The sequence below is a fragment of the Scardinius erythrophthalmus genome, assembly GCF_964197995.2.
Source record: "Scardinius erythrophthalmus genome assembly, chromosome: 22".
In the NCBI taxonomy this organism is placed as follows: domain Eukaryota; kingdom Metazoa; phylum Chordata; class Actinopteri; order Cypriniformes; family Leuciscidae; genus Scardinius; species Scardinius erythrophthalmus.
Window position 1 is genome coordinate 3,205,500 of NC_138242.1, and position 17,477 is coordinate 3,222,976.

The following is a 17,477-nucleotide window of genomic DNA, read 5'->3' on the forward strand; positions in this document are numbered from 1 at the left end:
TGTGTGTGTGTGTATTAACGTGCTTGAATAACAACAGAACCTCTGCATCTGTCTTGAAATCTGCCTGTCACTTCAGATAACCACTTCCTGCAAAGAGGGAACAGGAGGGGAAAGGAGTGGAAAGCAGGCATGGTGGAATAAGAAAAGAGGGCAGAGGTGCTGCGATGGCGTGTCTTGAGAAAGCGAGCCCTGGTCAGGTGTGGTGTGTGTGTGTGGGGGGGGGGGATCAGGCTAAGCTGTAATAGACTGAAGCTCAAATGAATGAGTCTGTCAGGCTGAGCTCAGGCCTTGACTGACTGTTCCTTTCAACCCGACATCCAACCCAGAGGCTCCTCCACGCAAGACGCCTTCCCTAATGATGATGCACGACTCTCTGTGTCACGGGCCCTCGAGGTGCTTGAGGTGGGGGGGGGGATCTCTGCAAACTGCTGGGGAATGAGAAACCGAGACCACCTGAATTGCAAACAAGCAGCCGAACCTCTGTCACAGCCGTTTCGATGGGCCGAAGAAAGAAAAGTGGGGGGAAAGAGTGAAATGGATGCTGGCGGTTCGAGAAAATCGATTGCGAAAATTAATAAGTGAATTCCCTGCAGCACGCCTGGCACCTCAAACGTCTCAATCTCCTTCCTCTCCTCTTTCTTTTATTTCTCTTCTCTCTGCGAGACGGAGAGGAATTCGAAACACCTCCCACACGCCTTTAGACAGTTCCACCGATGCATTGACAAAAGAGCTGAATTTCAAAGACACTCCTCGTCTATGGAGACCGTAGCCCTCGTTTTGCAAGGTTAGTGAAATCCTCACCCAACGACGTGGGTGTCATTCTCTCTTTATTCTCTCATTCACAATCCTTTTTCCATAGAAATACTGTATTCAATAATCTCTCCTTGACTCCTGAGTCCACTCTTAACTCAAACTAAAAACCCCAAAATAAAATAAATAAATATATTTATGGAGATCAATGCCGTTAACTGGAGTTAAGAGGCACTTTGGAACTGGGAAAAAGTTCCTGCCGGTACCTGTTCTTGGCGCTCGAGCCACTGGTCCACCATGGGATGGTTGGCACTGAGAGAGGAGCGGGCGTTTTCCCTCTGGAACTGGGACGTCCAGGGGACGCCATCACGAGGCAGGCTGCGGTACGCTTCCAGATCCTTACCCTGGTAACACAGGCAGGTAATATAAAAGAGGCCATTTACACCTGGTATTAAACTCACAATGAAAGCAAAATTGAAGTTTCATTTTCTTATAGAATATTGTGGTGTTTATTATAAAGGATTGATCTGTGCACAATGCACCATTATTTATGTGCCCTCATAATCTTGAATCATAATAACTTCCCCTCCCTCTTGCAGCATCTCTTCTCTTCTCAGATGACGAGGGTGGGGCAACCTGTCACTCACATGAGATCAGCCAATAGCAAACCACAACCATCCAATCAATTCCCCACAGACTAAATCAAGCCCCACCCACATTTGTTCTTGTTTCACTCGTATATACGGCACAATAGGAAAGAAAAGACACTTGCAACTTCCGTTTCATGCTGACTTTAAAGGGTTAGTAAACCCAAAAAGTAACACAGGCTCATTGGAAATATGTCTCTATCTACATTTTTGTAAAACTCCAAAAACATATGCATACAATTCGCTGCAGTTTCCATCTGAAATGAACAGTAGTGGCAGTAAAACACCAACAACTTTTATCCATTATCGAAGTGTGTGTGTGTGTGTGTGTGTGTGTGTGTGTGTGTGTGTGTGTGTGTGTGTGTGTGTGTGTGTGTGTGTGTGTGTGTGTGTGTGTGTGTGTGTGTGTGTGTGTGTGTGTGTGTGTGTGTGTGTGTGTGTGTGTGTGTGTTAACAAGAAGCTACTTTAACAATTAAACTAGCTTAGCTATTACACAAAAGCAGACTGGGTTTTAATAATATGAATATCAATTTCCTTAAATATATGGTGTGCAATATAGCAATACCTTACTGAAAACCCAGATTAAACTCACTGTGCAATGGATGGCATACGAAACTCATCTTGGATCCAAGCCCAACTATGATATCATTCAGGCCACCTAAATTTATAGGGCGCGCTAATTTCATTTGTCACTAATAAGGAGCTCCATTACAAGCTACTAATTCACACCATGTCTCTAATGTTACACTGCATGTTTTCACAAAGGTGAAATCAAACGCCCTCCGGCAGTGGAGCTCAAGTCAAATCTCCATTTGAAGAGTTTTTAGAGCAAACCTAAAACAGGTTATCCTGTGACACACGGGGCCTTAGCCTAGAAAGCCTACTGAGCACCATTGCTCTTGGCTAATGACCTAGTCTGAACAATGAGGAAGAAGAAAAAGAGTTTCCAGTTATAGCATGAGCCAATTCACAACCGGACATAACCGCGATCCCATACAGTGTTGAAACACAAAGTGATTTTGATGTCCCTGCATGATAAAAGGATCTATATAGGTAATCCTGACATTGAACAGCAGGATAAAAAAGAGGAGGAAGAGACACAGCGAGGAACATGAAGAACAACAGGTCAAAGGCCCATAGGATGAGTGAAGAATTCATACAGATGGCCTTATGAATGAGCATGCTGTAGAGATTGAGGCTGCAGCAGGAGGCCTATAGGTTTCTTATAGTTCAGGAAGAGATACTGAGAGACAGATGTTACGCTCCATATGAGAAAATATCCATGAACACCAAACAGTGCTTTGTAGAAAACACGGGACAGGCCACATTCTGGCCAACAAAGTGGATCTAAACTCAATGATAGTGCTATGCTCTTAAATAGATAATGACATGACACTGTTTATTCGTCTGAATTCAACATCATAAAAGATAAATACATTAAAATGCAATGTATACACATAATGATTGAAATACATATTTTATATGATGAATATATTTTTAATTAAATAAATAAATAAATACACATGGCAAGGTTAGTTCAGGTTGTAAAATGTCAAAAAACTAGGTGTAAGGATATTATTTATTTTACTTTTGATGGTTACACCACATGACATTGGAAGAAAAAAAAAGAAAAAAAAAACACCTGACATGTGCATTTTTGAATTAGGCAACATATTTGAATTATTTTCCTTTTCTTTATCTTGGACAGTCATTGATCTCCAGACCAGCAAGTCTTGGCCGGATAAAATGAGAAAGTTATATTCAAAAGTTGTAAGATGTATCCAAAAAAAGCCACAGAGTTTGGAGTTTTGGAGAAGGACTATTTTCTGCATATATCAGCCGACAGCCGAGATGCAAATACGCTACATTTCTTCTCATTGCCAGCTATTCTTACTTCAAGGTGAACTAACACCTTTATGTTCATTTCACGAACTCACTGGCGCTAAAATAGAGCGCATTTATATTCACCCCGTTGCTTATCGTCATCTGACAGTATCAACCAAAAACAGACCCTCCAAACACCTCGAGCTTTTCTTACGAAATCCCAAAAAAACAATCAAGAAATAAATGATCCGGTGCAGAACGAAAGGTAAAAAATAACAGCTTAATTCTTCTGCTCTGCTAAAATAAGAGTGTGGTGTTTGGATTATGGAAGAAACCGACAAGCAAAGTGCTTTTAAACAGGATTACTAGTGAACGGCATGAGACGCGCTAATCTCATCGAGGGTTGCGGTGTCACATTCGGAGTACTCCATCTTCCCTCGCTCCCTCCCCTTTGCCCTTCTTTTAATTTGGAATATTGCTGTTTCAAAGCACTGAAGGCTTGTCATCACTGCAAAAGAGCAGCCATTTTGCAAGGATAATTGGCCTCTTTTTCATTGGTTGCCTTAGGGAGACTAGGGAGGAAAACAGAGAATCTGCCTCTCTTTGATTCATTTAAAGCCAAAGGCATTGACCATCGCAATGAGGCCAGAATCAAGAGGGAAGCAACAAACAAAGAAAGTAGATCCCATTCTTCTTACAGCAAAGACTTATGGTTCCATAACCAAGAGAGTTCCAGGTCAACAACGAACGGTGGCAACGGTCATCTAGAATTTCTCAAGATGAATGAGACGGAGCAAAGGGAAGCCACGTCTTACGAGTTGTCCTAAAAATGCTCCAATTGGTGTAAACTGCTTCAATTTGTGCTAGAATAACTGAGCCTGTACAGCATATCAGCCTGTCACTGAAAAAATAAAAGTGGATACAACGGGTGGGTGTATTAAGCAAAATCTATATCACAATATTCTTAAAATTTTGGTCAATAACATACTAATGTAGCCTAGCAGAAAAACAATAACCCTAACCCTAATGAGAATGTCCATGGTAGACCAATAAAAAAAGATAATAGATAGAAGCAATTGCTCAAATAATTTTTTTGTTTGTAAATCAGAACACACTGGTTTTGTGTGTTTTTGTGTGCAGCTCGCGAGAGCAGAACAACCAAACACAACCATCTTTTAAACGTACAGTATGGAATTTTTAGCCGCTAGGGGTCGCTAACCTATTTACAATAACAAAGGCGTAGTTTGATGATGCAAAATTTGCTAAGAATTATGGATCTTGTCGTCAACGTCAAGCCGACCGATCTAATAATGTTTATGGATGACTGAATACATCGATGCTTTTATCATAACTGTGATATGAAGCAGTTCGGGGATTGCTAAGAGACAGCTATCAGCTCCACACGCGACGCGAGTCCCGCGGATATAAAAGGAATATGGACATTTCATTCTACCGAACTGCACGCGAGTGCAGAATTACAACTCACAGGTCAGTTTATTAGACAAATTAAACTTGTGAGGTAACTCAGCGCTGTTTCATTGGTCTAACATTACACTATCACACTTAACTGCATTTGAATGTGTTGAAATGTATGTGTTAGTTTGTCTGTATGAGACTAGCAGTAAGCTAGATCAACATTAGAATAACATACAGATCATATTCTGACTTTTTATCATTGTTGAACTATAAAACATTGATTAGTTTTATGTAAATGTGCTCACCTGTTTAATAAAGTACATGTAGGAGCGGTCGGAGTCTCGGACGTGGAGCTCTCGTTTATATACTGTCTATGGGAGCTCTCGGCATCTCGAAAACACCGCGCTGATATTGATTCTCGTTTTAGTTCTCCTTTTTTATCCAAAGTCTGCTTGCCATGGTCCATAATAATTGAACGAAACAACAACAACAGCGTGCAAATAGACATTGCGAACTACACAGTGGTCCGCGTCAGTCGCTTTGGTTACTATCAGACGCCTCTGGTTACCATGGCAGCACGAGCGGAAACCAGGGACAACGCGGATATGACGCCATTGACGGCGACAAAACGGAAATAAAGAAACGGGACGTGTCTTCAAATTAAATTACAAATTTCTCCTGGTTTGAAAGTTGTTGGAAACAGTCGGGATAATGTAAGTACACAACAACAAAAAAATATATATAACATAGATATAGTGATTTTTGCTATTTTTAAAGCAAAAAAGTTACATATTGTGCCTTTAAACTCATCAAATTTAGACTGCAAAATAACATTCACTAATTGGGTAAATGTGATTTTTTTTAAGCTGTAAAAGCACAGAACTCACTGGAATATCCATGATTGAAACAAGACTCAAAAATGTATCGCCCTAGCTAAAACTTCACATTTTCTCTAACATTAAGGCCCATTCAAACCAAGAACTATAACTATAAAGCTTACTATAGCGATAACTATATCAGCGTCCACATCAGTGGTCATAACGTTATGTTTATTATAAGCGCGTGACTCTTTAAAGTCGGGTGGATTGCAATTGGCTGTCAATCTTTTCATTGTTCATCAGGTAGAAAATCGTTCTGAAAGTGATTCCTCTGTGTCCTTATTATAGCTGTAGTGTGGACTTCCCTATTCTCATAGAATTAGAAATATTATTAAAACTATATAATTATAATCCTTGGTCTGAATGGCCATTTATCATTTATTATTATATGCATGTAGTTATAATGCACGGCTACTTTAGAATATTTATCTCCAATGAATAAAGATGATTTTGCCTCCATAGGTGTAGTTACAACATCTACTAACCAGACAAACCTTGACTACTAGGTCTTTTAAGCAAGTTCAGAAAGGCACTTTCCCTAACTCTGTCCCTTAAATGAATGTTCTCTATGCTGCTTTCCAAAAAGTGATGGAAAACCAGAAATAGAACAGACAATAAACTCACCTTCCGCTCTAGACTATTGGTTCCGCCGGTGGTGTTGGCTTTCATAAACCCTGCCGTGGTGGACCAGCGTGTGGGATTCTTACGAGACGGTTCCTCTGGCTGAAGCTGGGCTTCGGGAAGGCCAACCAGGGCTGGGTCACTGCTACGCCGTACATGCAAGGGCATGTCTGAAACAGAGAGATGAGAAAGATCTAGTTAACAGCATAAAATCATGCATCTCACTCCAAAAACTGGAGTGTGTTCACTACGGTGCAATAACACATCCTTCCCATATGACCACAGATAACAAACACAACACTCCGGCTCGATTTCCTACAGAAAGGCCCACACAAAAGTGTGACAGGGACACAGTAGTACACTTATGTCTGACACAAAGCCAGTTCCTTTGAGCATTGCAAAGAAAGGCGGTGGCAATAGGACCATTTAGCTGGGCTTGTTCTATGGCACGCGCACACCACACACGCTTGTGAGAAAGATGGGAGAGGCGAGACAGAGGTGTCCCAGTGCTGCGGAGCTGTAATGGGTTTGAACCGTAGGGCAGGTGGGGGGGGATTAGTCAGATACCGGTTCACTCTTCCCGTCTCACACAGCTCAGATCGCTGCTCTGGTTTTTAGGGCATGTACAAACCAGACTTATTTTTTATTTTTACTAACACTTTCTATTAAGTCTGTATATTTAAAGCAATATATTTAAAAATCCCTGATAATACACCTACAATGAACATAACTGTAACCATCAAATAATACTGGCCTACGTATATATTTATTGCTTTTTTTTTTCTTTTCTTTTTTTTTAAAGGGCATACAGTATTGCTTTACTATTGCTTTAACCTGTTAACTATCAGTGTCAGTATTCCCCCGTCATATATTTTAGTAATCATCAAAAATTAGGTAGCATTCGAAAGCTTAAACACTCAAAATCCATTCTGTGAAAAGAGTTTTGAAATTGAACGGTTACACTTTATTTTAAGGTGTCATTGTTACAGTGTAATTATATATTTAAGTACTGAGTAATATTAAGTAACTAAATGCACTTACTTTAGGGTTAGGGTAGGATTAGGGTTTGGTTGAAGGTTAATTGCATGTAATTATGCATCATTTACTGTTATTACTATGGTAAGTACATGTAACATATGTAACAAGGACACTGTAAAATAAAGTGTTACCTTGAACACTGCTTTGCCATGGAGACAGAACGTTAAATCCTTTTTTTTATGATTTCAACTTCAAATGTGCAATACAATTTGAAACTTAGAACATGTGACTGATTTTATAGCAGTTTTACAGCCCAAATTATTTTGTAAAACATTTTTTTATAAAATATAAAATGTAAAATGTTTAGTTCAGTTTTTTTTTTTTTTTTACAATATGCCTAAACTTTTATAACTTTTTTTTTTTTTTTTTTACACTTTCATTTTTGGGAAGTGCAATATTTCTTTAAAAAGAGACTTGCTAGTTCAAAAGATATGTTAAAGTCTCTGTTACTAATTCGCAAACTGCACGTTTAGAACTAGCACCAACAGCTTTATCCGTTTTTGAGAAATTGTTGGAGTAACAAGGAGGTAGCAAGATTGTGCAAAACTTTTTCAGTTGAATAAACAAGTCAATAGTGAGTAACTTATTATTGCCTTATTACTTACTATTATAAGACAATATTGCCAGTTCATTTGTCAATTGTTGCTCTACCAACAAAATAATAGTTCAAAAGAAAGACAGAATAACGGTTGCAAAACACAGCAATGGCATTCCTGAATCAATCAGCATTTTTGAACAAAACAGTTTAATGAATGATTCAATGACTCCGTCATTTGCTGTTTCTCTGTCGTAAGGCTGCATCCTAATAAGTTTACATATCTTGGCTGCCAGATCACCAAGCACTATCAAAGGCCGTCCCAATTTGAATGATCCTACACTCTCAGAAAATAAAGAACATTAGGGGTACAATGGCATGTCACTGGGGCTGTACCCTCAAGGGTACAATATTGTACCTTAACCTTTAAAAGAACCAGTAAATATACTGTAGTTTACCTTTTAATGTTTTTTGACCCTCAAAAAGGTACATATATGTACCTTGAGGTCCAATAATAAGCTCTATGGGGTACGTTAGTGTAGATTGTACCTTGGGGACAGAAATGGACTCCTACTGTACCCCTATTTCTGACAGTGTAGGAAGGCGGCCTTCGATTGCATCCTTCATTCAGAATATATTGAAGGATGCATCAAGTGTATCCAAAGCAAAAACCGTCATGACGTGCCATGCAGACTTTCTAGATCACCTCATTCTAGCGTTTAATGCTGAGGAGAAGTCTTGTCTAGAAGCCTCAGATAAGCTGGTCTAGCATGGACGCAGCCTTATTAGGAAGCAGCCTTCCAATTGAGAAGTACCAATTAGTTTCATTACTAAATGAATAAGTGTTTGAACGAATCCATTGAAGGAATTATTTAAGTTACTCACTAATTTATTAGTTCCTTGATGAATCAGAATTTTTGAATGAATCAGTTGAACGAATGATTCAAATGACTCACAACTGGAGTAACAGGAGAGAGTCAATGAACATTCTGTATGGAACGTGAAAACAGACAAGCACACTGATACATTATGTTGGACTCCACATTCTTGGAAAGCTACTCAATCTGATTCTAGGAATATTGGAAATGTTGTATAATGCATCATAGGAACAGTTCACCTATAAATGACAACTCTGTCGCCATCATGTACTTTTAAGCCTTTTTGTTGGCATACTTTCTTCCAGGGAACGCAAATGGTGAAATGCAAATGTAGATTGCAAATTGCCACACTTATAATGGACATGAGAGTACAGTATTTCAAGTTCTCCATTTAATGAATATCATAGAAAATATAAAACCAGTTCAGATTAAAATAGCCACAGACAGTGACATTTTAGACCCGAGGGGAAAAACTCCCCCAGGAAAGCTTTTTTTCCCCCCTTGCTAGTGTCTATACCATGCTTTAGCCACAGTCAGCGGGAAAGTAAAGCGTTCACATGTCATCTGCAGTTGTGTCTGAGTGTCGACAGGCAGATTTACTGTTAGTGTCTTGCCACCTGGCAGAAGCTCTGAGCGCTTGAAATTTCTCAGCTCTCTGATCTCTGGGTTTATGACTTGCTACAAGTGTATGTGGTACATCCATAATTATGCAAATGTCCCAGCAACCACCTGTCATCCCTCGACAACGTCCTGCCACAGCATATGCCCATATTGCGACTACCATCTGATACCGTACGCATGCATATGCAGCTTACAGAAAGTCACAATTTTACAGACATAGAAAGTTTCGGTCAGGCCACAACTCGCCACATGAGGTCTACAATGAAAACAGAACCGTGAAATCCGAATAGCCTGAGGCCGCACAAAAATACTCCCCAGACCAAGGGAGGCCCTATTATTCAATTACGAACTGAACTCAATAATGATTTTTAATACACTTCCTTTTGTCGGTGTTCAGTTCACATTCAGTTCATGGCTCTAATGACGAGGTGTAACTGTATAACTCTAACCTATGTCTGTGATTACATTCAATAATTAGCTTAAGGCCAAGATGGCTCGAAACGCACAGAGATGGGTCTCAAGAAAAAAAATAAAAAGATCAAATAACATCCAAATACGTTGTCTCGGCCTCCATAAAATTACATTACATATTACTAACGTCAAACAAGAAGTGACATGCGGATTGCAGATAATGGGAGCAGGAACTAATGGGGCTTTCAGAGAACAACGCAACAAAGGCAAAAACAATGTTTTATTGAATGTGACAGGGTTGTTGAACTCAGCCAAATCTCATCTGATCAGTAACATCAAAAATCTAAGCAGAAGTACAGTATGAAGGAAGCCAAAATATGTCTGTGGAACCTATTACAGAGAAAGTCGGGAAATGTTGGAAAACGCACAAATTTTGGACAAATATTTTAAATCATGATGAAGATGAGGCCTGAACGAATCCATGTGGAACTTCTCAACAAACCTCATTCTTTTCTGTCCAATTTTTGTCCTTTTTATTTTTTTTCCTATTTTGACCACAGCAGATTTCTTTGAATATTTTCTGGGAGCAAGTGTTTGCTCATCTGATGCATGTGTTCATATCCTAATTTGATTTATTTTAAGAATCTAATCACAAAATCTTTGAAGAGAATCAAACCACATGCTCTCTGCAACATGTTGCATTACTATACTAATTTGCTCAACGCAGGTAAATATTTCCCTTTTCCTGGCGTAATTAATGTAACTCAAAGATGTTCTGCAAAATTAGTCTTCAAATTTTCACATCCAAAAATATCAGTCACTTAAGCCACAAGTGTGTCATTTGACTTCTCTAACAATACATCAACCAACTCAAGCCTCCACCAACTTTCTCATGCACAAACGATACTGGGGAGGAAATCACATGAGTTTAAAATATTTCTGCATATTTTAATATGAGAAAATGTCTGCCTTTTTTTTAAACCAGCCATTTTTAGAAGTACAATGAGAGCATGGATTGCAGAAAGCATGTGATGCTGCTCTGATAATATTGCTTTTGTTGAACAGCCCATCTAGAAAGTACACACAGAGGACACACAACCCCGTTTCATCCCTTTCTCCCTCTCGCGCCACTCCAGCCAATATGGGTTCCTAATGTGTGATCGGATTAGCTTTCCTCGGCCAGAAATTGGCTTCCCCTGCGTTTAATAACCAAGACGACCACTTAAAGGCCTGTACCCATCGATCTCAGGTGTGTTAGGGGTATGACCAGGCCCTCTAATGAGACCAAGCACCAATTTCAGCTCTCCATGGAGGATTATGAATAGAGGGGGAAACACAGGCCTGCAAATAACCTAGACACCAAAGATGGGGTTAAACTCACCAGGGACGCCCTCTCAGACATCATATTTACATCTCTAATCCACCGCCTCTCGTTGAGGGCCGTGTGTCGGAGATTTGTGGATTAGTCTGTAATTGAGGGAGAATATTCACCGGTATCTCCGATACGATGTACCACAAAGCCTTCATTCACATTCACGACCTTTACTCTAAAATCTACGAGATGCCGAAATGTAGATCCGTCGATCTTTCGCATCATAATTTCATCTCTAAATTTACTTCGTTCCTCTATAAACCTTGTGTTTTCTGCTTCGCTGAGTTGGCACTAATAACATGCAATTTACTTCTGACTTTTCAAACACAGGGCTCTCTAATATATTACTTACTGCTTCCAATCATTTAAATTGCCCGTGTGTCCAGTTTGTCCTTGCGGGCCGCTTACCTGCCAAAGGAAAGTGTCCCTGACTGGCTGCCAGTAGTGGGTAATGGAGAGGACGGGGAACGCTGAGGAATACTGATAAGGCTGTGGAAGAGGACACTACGAGGAGCAGAAGCAGGAATAGGCCAAGCCTGTAACTCCCATTTCATCTCGTTTCCCCCTCTGTCGCCTTTCATATGTTGCAAATGAAATGATTGGCTAAACCGGGCATAATTTTATGGATTTCTATGGATGTTACAAATACGACCTTGGTTTTCTGATGGATAAATATTCTATGCTTCAAGGACTGGCCAGCTTCTGAACGTTTAGAGGGCCGAGGAGTCTAATTGAAGGGGCTGAGTTAATAAAATATGAAATAATGTCTTTGCTGGAACTCTTTTTAAAGAGTCAAGTGTCACCAGAGCATCCATATTGATATCTCTGGAGGTTTAGGCAGGGACCTCTTTCAACTATATCTCAACCTACATTTGCATTTGCCAACGGGGTACACAAAGTCTTCATGAAGGAGGTAGCTTAACTTTACTTTTTATTGCATTGGGGCACTGGAAAAGTGTTTAAAAGGAATATCTTGGAATTTGTTCAAAAAGCAAGACTTGAGATGATAATACTCAATTTAGAGGCAGCTGATCTTCAGTAGATCTGAATAGGGCAGAGTTTCAGTTTTGTATACAGTGTGGATTTGTTTTCTCTAGGGAAGAATGTCGGAGGACACGCTGGGAGGATTTAGATGTAGAGAAAGAGTGAGTGTCCTGACTCCTGCTTGAGTGCTGGAGCGTTGCGACTGGGCAGCGTCTGTGCGTTTCGACACGGTGGAATGTGAGAGGTTTCAGTCTGAAGATGTAAAAGTGAGAGTGGTGATAAGAAACCAGAACTGAAAACAATTGTTTAACTAAGAGAGTGAGAGATAAGGGGATTCAAGAACTGAAAGACTGAGAGAAAGATACTAAAACTTCCGGACACAACTGTCACAAATCAACCTTCAACTTTACATTTTTTGGTTTAGTAATAACCAGCAGTGTTATTTCATAGGATTGTTGAGATAATAGTTTTTATTTTTAAGGTTTTAGTAATTTTGTTGCGTGTTTTAGTCATTTTATAATTTTTTATAATCGTTTTTATTCATATTTATTAGTTTTAGTTAATTTAGTACATCATGTTCAGTACATCAACTAAATAAAAAATTAGAAATGTTGTTTTGGCAACTAGCTGAAATGTACCGTATATATATTTTTTATTTCAGTTAATGTTTATTTTATTTTAGGCAACGAAAATGTTTCAATGGTTTTAATTTTAGTGAACTATATTAACCAAGACATTTGGAGGACTCTAGAGATGCACAATATATGGTATTCATATCAGTCAACACTGGATATTTAATTGTATATGTTAATTATGTTATGTTTACATTTAGATTACCTTTGCCATAATTTAACACTGATTTAAATTTAATATTTAAAAACATAAAAATTCCTAATAATATGAAATAATCCACTAAATAAAATAAATAAAAAAACACTTCATTCTGTACATTATATTGCTGTGATGCACAACTTTACGTGTAACATTTAAAACGATTGATTTTGGTTTTTAATATTTTATTTTATTTTTATTTATTTAGAAAAAAATAGCATATGATTTCATCCATTTAATGTTTATCGCAATCACATAAAAATATTGCCATGTCTGTATCAACTAGAATTGTATTATTGGTGCATCACTAAAGGAAATATATTACGGCTTCCCAAATCTTTAGTGCTAATGTAAATAAGTATTTCTGACTCTAATCAAAATAGTACATTCCACATAAGCACAGTAGTACTGTAAATGTTGAGGATAAGGTTTGGACAGCCGGACGGTTGTGTATACTGTCTAGTCAACACAACGTTAAATATTCAATGAATCTGAAGCTCAAAAGAGATCTGGAATAGATCACATCTCCCAATGGGAAATGCACCCGTTTACACAAGTCTAAATGCAAAGTTAATCTTACATGATGACTTAAATGATGTTTTATAAACCTTCTGCAAAGTCATACATTAATCAACACATACTTTCTGACTCTCTGAAGGGCAACAAATAAATGTTAACAACACTTAGTGAGCTGGGAGGATCTGCATTAAACTGAAACAAATCTACTGGAGAGATTACTGCGTCCAGATTTAGATGAGAAAGACACAAGGAGGACTGATATAAACAATGATAAAGTGGAAAGAGTGTGTGTATGAAAGGGATAGGGAAAGGAGGAAGGACTGGAAACTCAAGCCTGGATTTCACGAAATGAATCCTGACTCATCTGGGTCGACGTTTCCCACATGCTGGGGACAGCAATCAGAGTTGTACGGGGGAGAGCAATTAACTCAACACGAGTGGCAACACCCCAGTGTCACCAGTAGGCCAGCGGAGAGGAATGAGAACAGAAGTCCCTGGAGGAGCGCTAATCAGCTAACCAAACATTTCTGCTGAGCTACGACTACACACAGCTCTCCTAATGTCAATACCATAGAGGCATTCCCTCAACGCTACAGCCACCTTGACGGAAAACTGGATCTGCCAGCTACAGGACCACTGCCAGTCAAAAACACAAGCGTTCACTGTGTTTCACAGCAGAAAGAGTCAATGCAATTCAAAGTCAACATGAATTGGTGCTTGCAATCCATTTTACTTGCATACTCAAACATGTTGTAAGTGAAAATGGATATTCAGTGCAGAATAATACAGGGGGACATTTATTTAGGTTGAATGACAAAAAGTGGAAGTTGAATAAATGAGAGTTAGCTGAAACTAAATATGTATTTTAAAGAACATACACTACCGTTTAAAAGTTTGTGGTCAGTATTAGGACACAGTAAAAACTCAGTAAAGACAGTTTTAAATAAATATTTCAAATAAATGCTGTTTGAATTAACTTTCTATTCATCAGAGAGTCCTGAATAATAAAATGTATCACGGTTTCCACAGAAATTTAACTGTTTTCAACATTAATGATAATCATAAATATTTCTGAGCATCAAATCATCATATTAGAATGATTTCTAAAGGATCATGTGACACTGAAGACTGGAGTAATGATGCTGAACATTCAGCTTTGATCACAGGAATGAATTACACTTTACCATATATTCACATAGAACATAGTTATTTTAAATTGTAATAATGTATATTATTTATTTACTGTATTTTTGATCAAATAAATGCATCCTAGATGAGCATAAACTACATTTTTCACTAACATACGTATATAACGTCACAAATTTTTCTTCACAATTCCTCTTCAAAATGTCATCATTATTAGTGGAAAGGAACGTTTTGGGGTTTTTTGCCCATATTTGGCACGACTAGTGATGCACAAACATTCAAATGCTTTAATCCGAGTGGAGATTGTCCAAACAAAAGCAAAGAGTTATCGGACGGAAAGGTCTGGAAAGGTCACCTCTGGTCAGACGAGTGGGTGCAAGAGCTTATCTGTGACAGAGACAACATTAAATATATTAAGTAACTCCACTGTTGTCTAAAACGTTTGAAACTTTCCCAACTCCTATAGCCGTTTACTGTACACCACAGGAAAGCTTAGCAGAAGCTCAAATGCTGTCGGTTGATATGATCATGGGTCCGTCTTTGTGGTCTTACTGATGATTACTTATTAAACTGTCATGAACAGCCAATTGCAATAATTCCTACCCCTCTGTGTTAGTCAAAACCACATGTTTGGAAGCACGGAGGGGAACGGAGAAACCATGAAAGAGGGAGAGGTGGGAAAAATCCAACTGTACTGCTGACACAAGGACATTCCACAGAGGAAAAGTACGAATACAAAGACAAATGCTTAGTTCAGACACACAGACGTTAGTTTAATGAGCAGATGTTGTAAATTGGAGGGAGATAATGTTTCAATCTGTTCTGAGATTACACCCTTGAAGTTTCTATAGAAAATGGTATTTCGTCCAGTATTTGGAGCGTGAAGGAGTGCTGAGGGAAAAGGGAAAGATAGGAAATATGACTTTGATGTTGTGCTAATGCCAAGTCACAGTTCAGCATGAAACCATACAATATCACATAAAAGAAGAAGTTAATTTGCTTGAGAAATATGTAACAGATTTAATTATGAACCGTTATTTTCAACAATGTCCTATTAATATACTTAATAAAGTGGAATGTTTGCTATTTGAATAGTTGAACAGTTGTTTAAATCATTGTTTTAGGGTGTCCAGTGTCTAATGGTGTCCAAACTACTTACTGTAGACACGCTAAAACCAAGGGGACAGGTACTGGTATCCAATATAGACTCCCAGTGAAGCACAACTACACTGGATCACTATGGGCTGTGCATATGCATATTTTCATGTACAATAATACAAAATTGTCTCTTGATGGACCAGTCGATGGCAATGTGCTGTGTCATCATAACGCCATCAGCTGTAAATAGACAGTAGATCCTTCTGAGAGCTGAAAAATATCAGTCCAACTTTGATGCCATCTGTGTCCACACCGGCTGACTAACTTCAGATACATAAACTTAAAAATAAAGGTGCCAAAAGGGTTTTGTCGAGGAATGAAGCCATAGAAGAACCATTTTGTGTTCCATAAACAGCCTTTAACTGAACAGGTCTTAACTTTTTCCCACCTTTGACGGAAATTTCCGGCGGTAGGGGGCGCAATTACGCATTTTCTGAATCTGAAACGAGCGATAGCACATATAATTATATGCATATGCAAAATAACGCGATCACCAACATTAAACATCATATAAATCAGAACTGCCTAATGTTACTGAATGAAATGTCGACCCAGGACGAGCTTCAGGACTGAGAAGCTTTGAGGTGTTGATGGACTCGATCGACTCCATCTGTGTTTTGATCATCGTTCTGAATCCAGGCGTAGTCTGTTGTAAAGTTTTTCTTTCTTCAAAGCAGAGACCAGGAGACTTGAGATGGATCTTATAAGCAGAAGAGATTTATTCTTCCAAGTAGTCTGTAGTTCATCATCATCATCAAGACTAACTCAATACAGTTGCCTTGCAAATTTATAGACATTTAGGGGGAGGGATTTACATTGAGGTTGAACAAAGCATGCAAATTAGTTATACACGTTAAGGAATCTGCCCCAGACCCCAGCGTGTTCCCAATCCTAATTCAATCAGCATAACAGTCTATTGCATTGCAAATTGCATAGACGAATCATTCGTGTGCTAATCCCATCAGTCTGAGTGATACTGGGACTCAAAGAGCCATTAAAGACAATAAGGAGAAAGTCAATCAACCTAACTATTCAACGTCTGGGCTCCGAAAGGTGAGAATCTCAGTGATCTGATTCATTTAAAACACAATAGAGAAAACAGGTCTGGCAGGAAAGGAGACTCTTGATACCATTATCCTAACCTAACCTTAAAATGCTAACTTCAATATACTCAACTTTTACTGTTGGAAACTAAATTAAACATTTAATAAAATATGTAATCCAACAGTAGTCTTTGACAAAAACATGATTTTCTCAGCTTTTTGCTCAATATATATATATATATATATATATATATATATATATATATATATATATATATATATATATATATATATATATATATATATGTTTAACTTACCCATATTCAAATGTTTATTAAAAAAGAATGCATGAAGCTAGAATAAACCTTTTTTTTTTTTTTTTTAAGCAGAGGATGGGTTCTTTCTTTTTTGATATATTGCATGTTCAGATATTTATACAACAAAATATTCTGGGGGCCATGAAACTATTGTGAAAATTATTAAAAATGCTGGCTTAAAAAAACAATACTGGTGGGGAAAGTGTTAAAAGATCCATTTTGTATGTGAGGAACTTGAAAACCTTTTTCCAAGAACCTTTTGTGTAATGGAAAGGTTACATAGAAGTATCAATGGAACCATCAATGCCAATGCAGAATCTTTATTTTCAAGAGTGTACGATCTAAGAAGAGAATTGCATTAAAAAAAAAAGTTAATGTCAACAACCATCAAGTTATCAAGCCAATATCCTAGTAATACACTAATAAGCAACAAGTTAATAGTGAGAATGGGATGTGTTGCCCCTAAACAGAAGTGCAATAAACAAAG

General features: G+C 38.3%; 1 protein-coding gene across 5 annotated transcripts in view; it reads right to left on the bottom strand.

Moving 5' to 3' along the window:
• Window positions 1-17,477, bottom strand: part of pard3aa (par-3 family cell polarity regulator alpha, a) — a 476,999-nt gene that overhangs the window by 271,208 nt on the left and 188,314 nt on the right. For 4 of the 5 annotated variants that reach the window (XM_081353163.1, XM_081353160.1, XM_081353161.1 and 1 more), the window contains exons 4-5: window positions 6,141-6,307; window positions 1,017-1,154 (exon numbers count right to left, since the gene is read on the bottom strand). In XM_081353163.1, the coding sequence (XP_081209289.1) occupies window positions 1,017-1,154; window positions 6,141-6,307 (305 nt within the window). The remainder of the gene's footprint in view (window positions 1-1,016; window positions 1,155-6,140; window positions 6,308-17,477) is intronic. The other variant, XM_081353162.1, reaches the window with a different exon arrangement.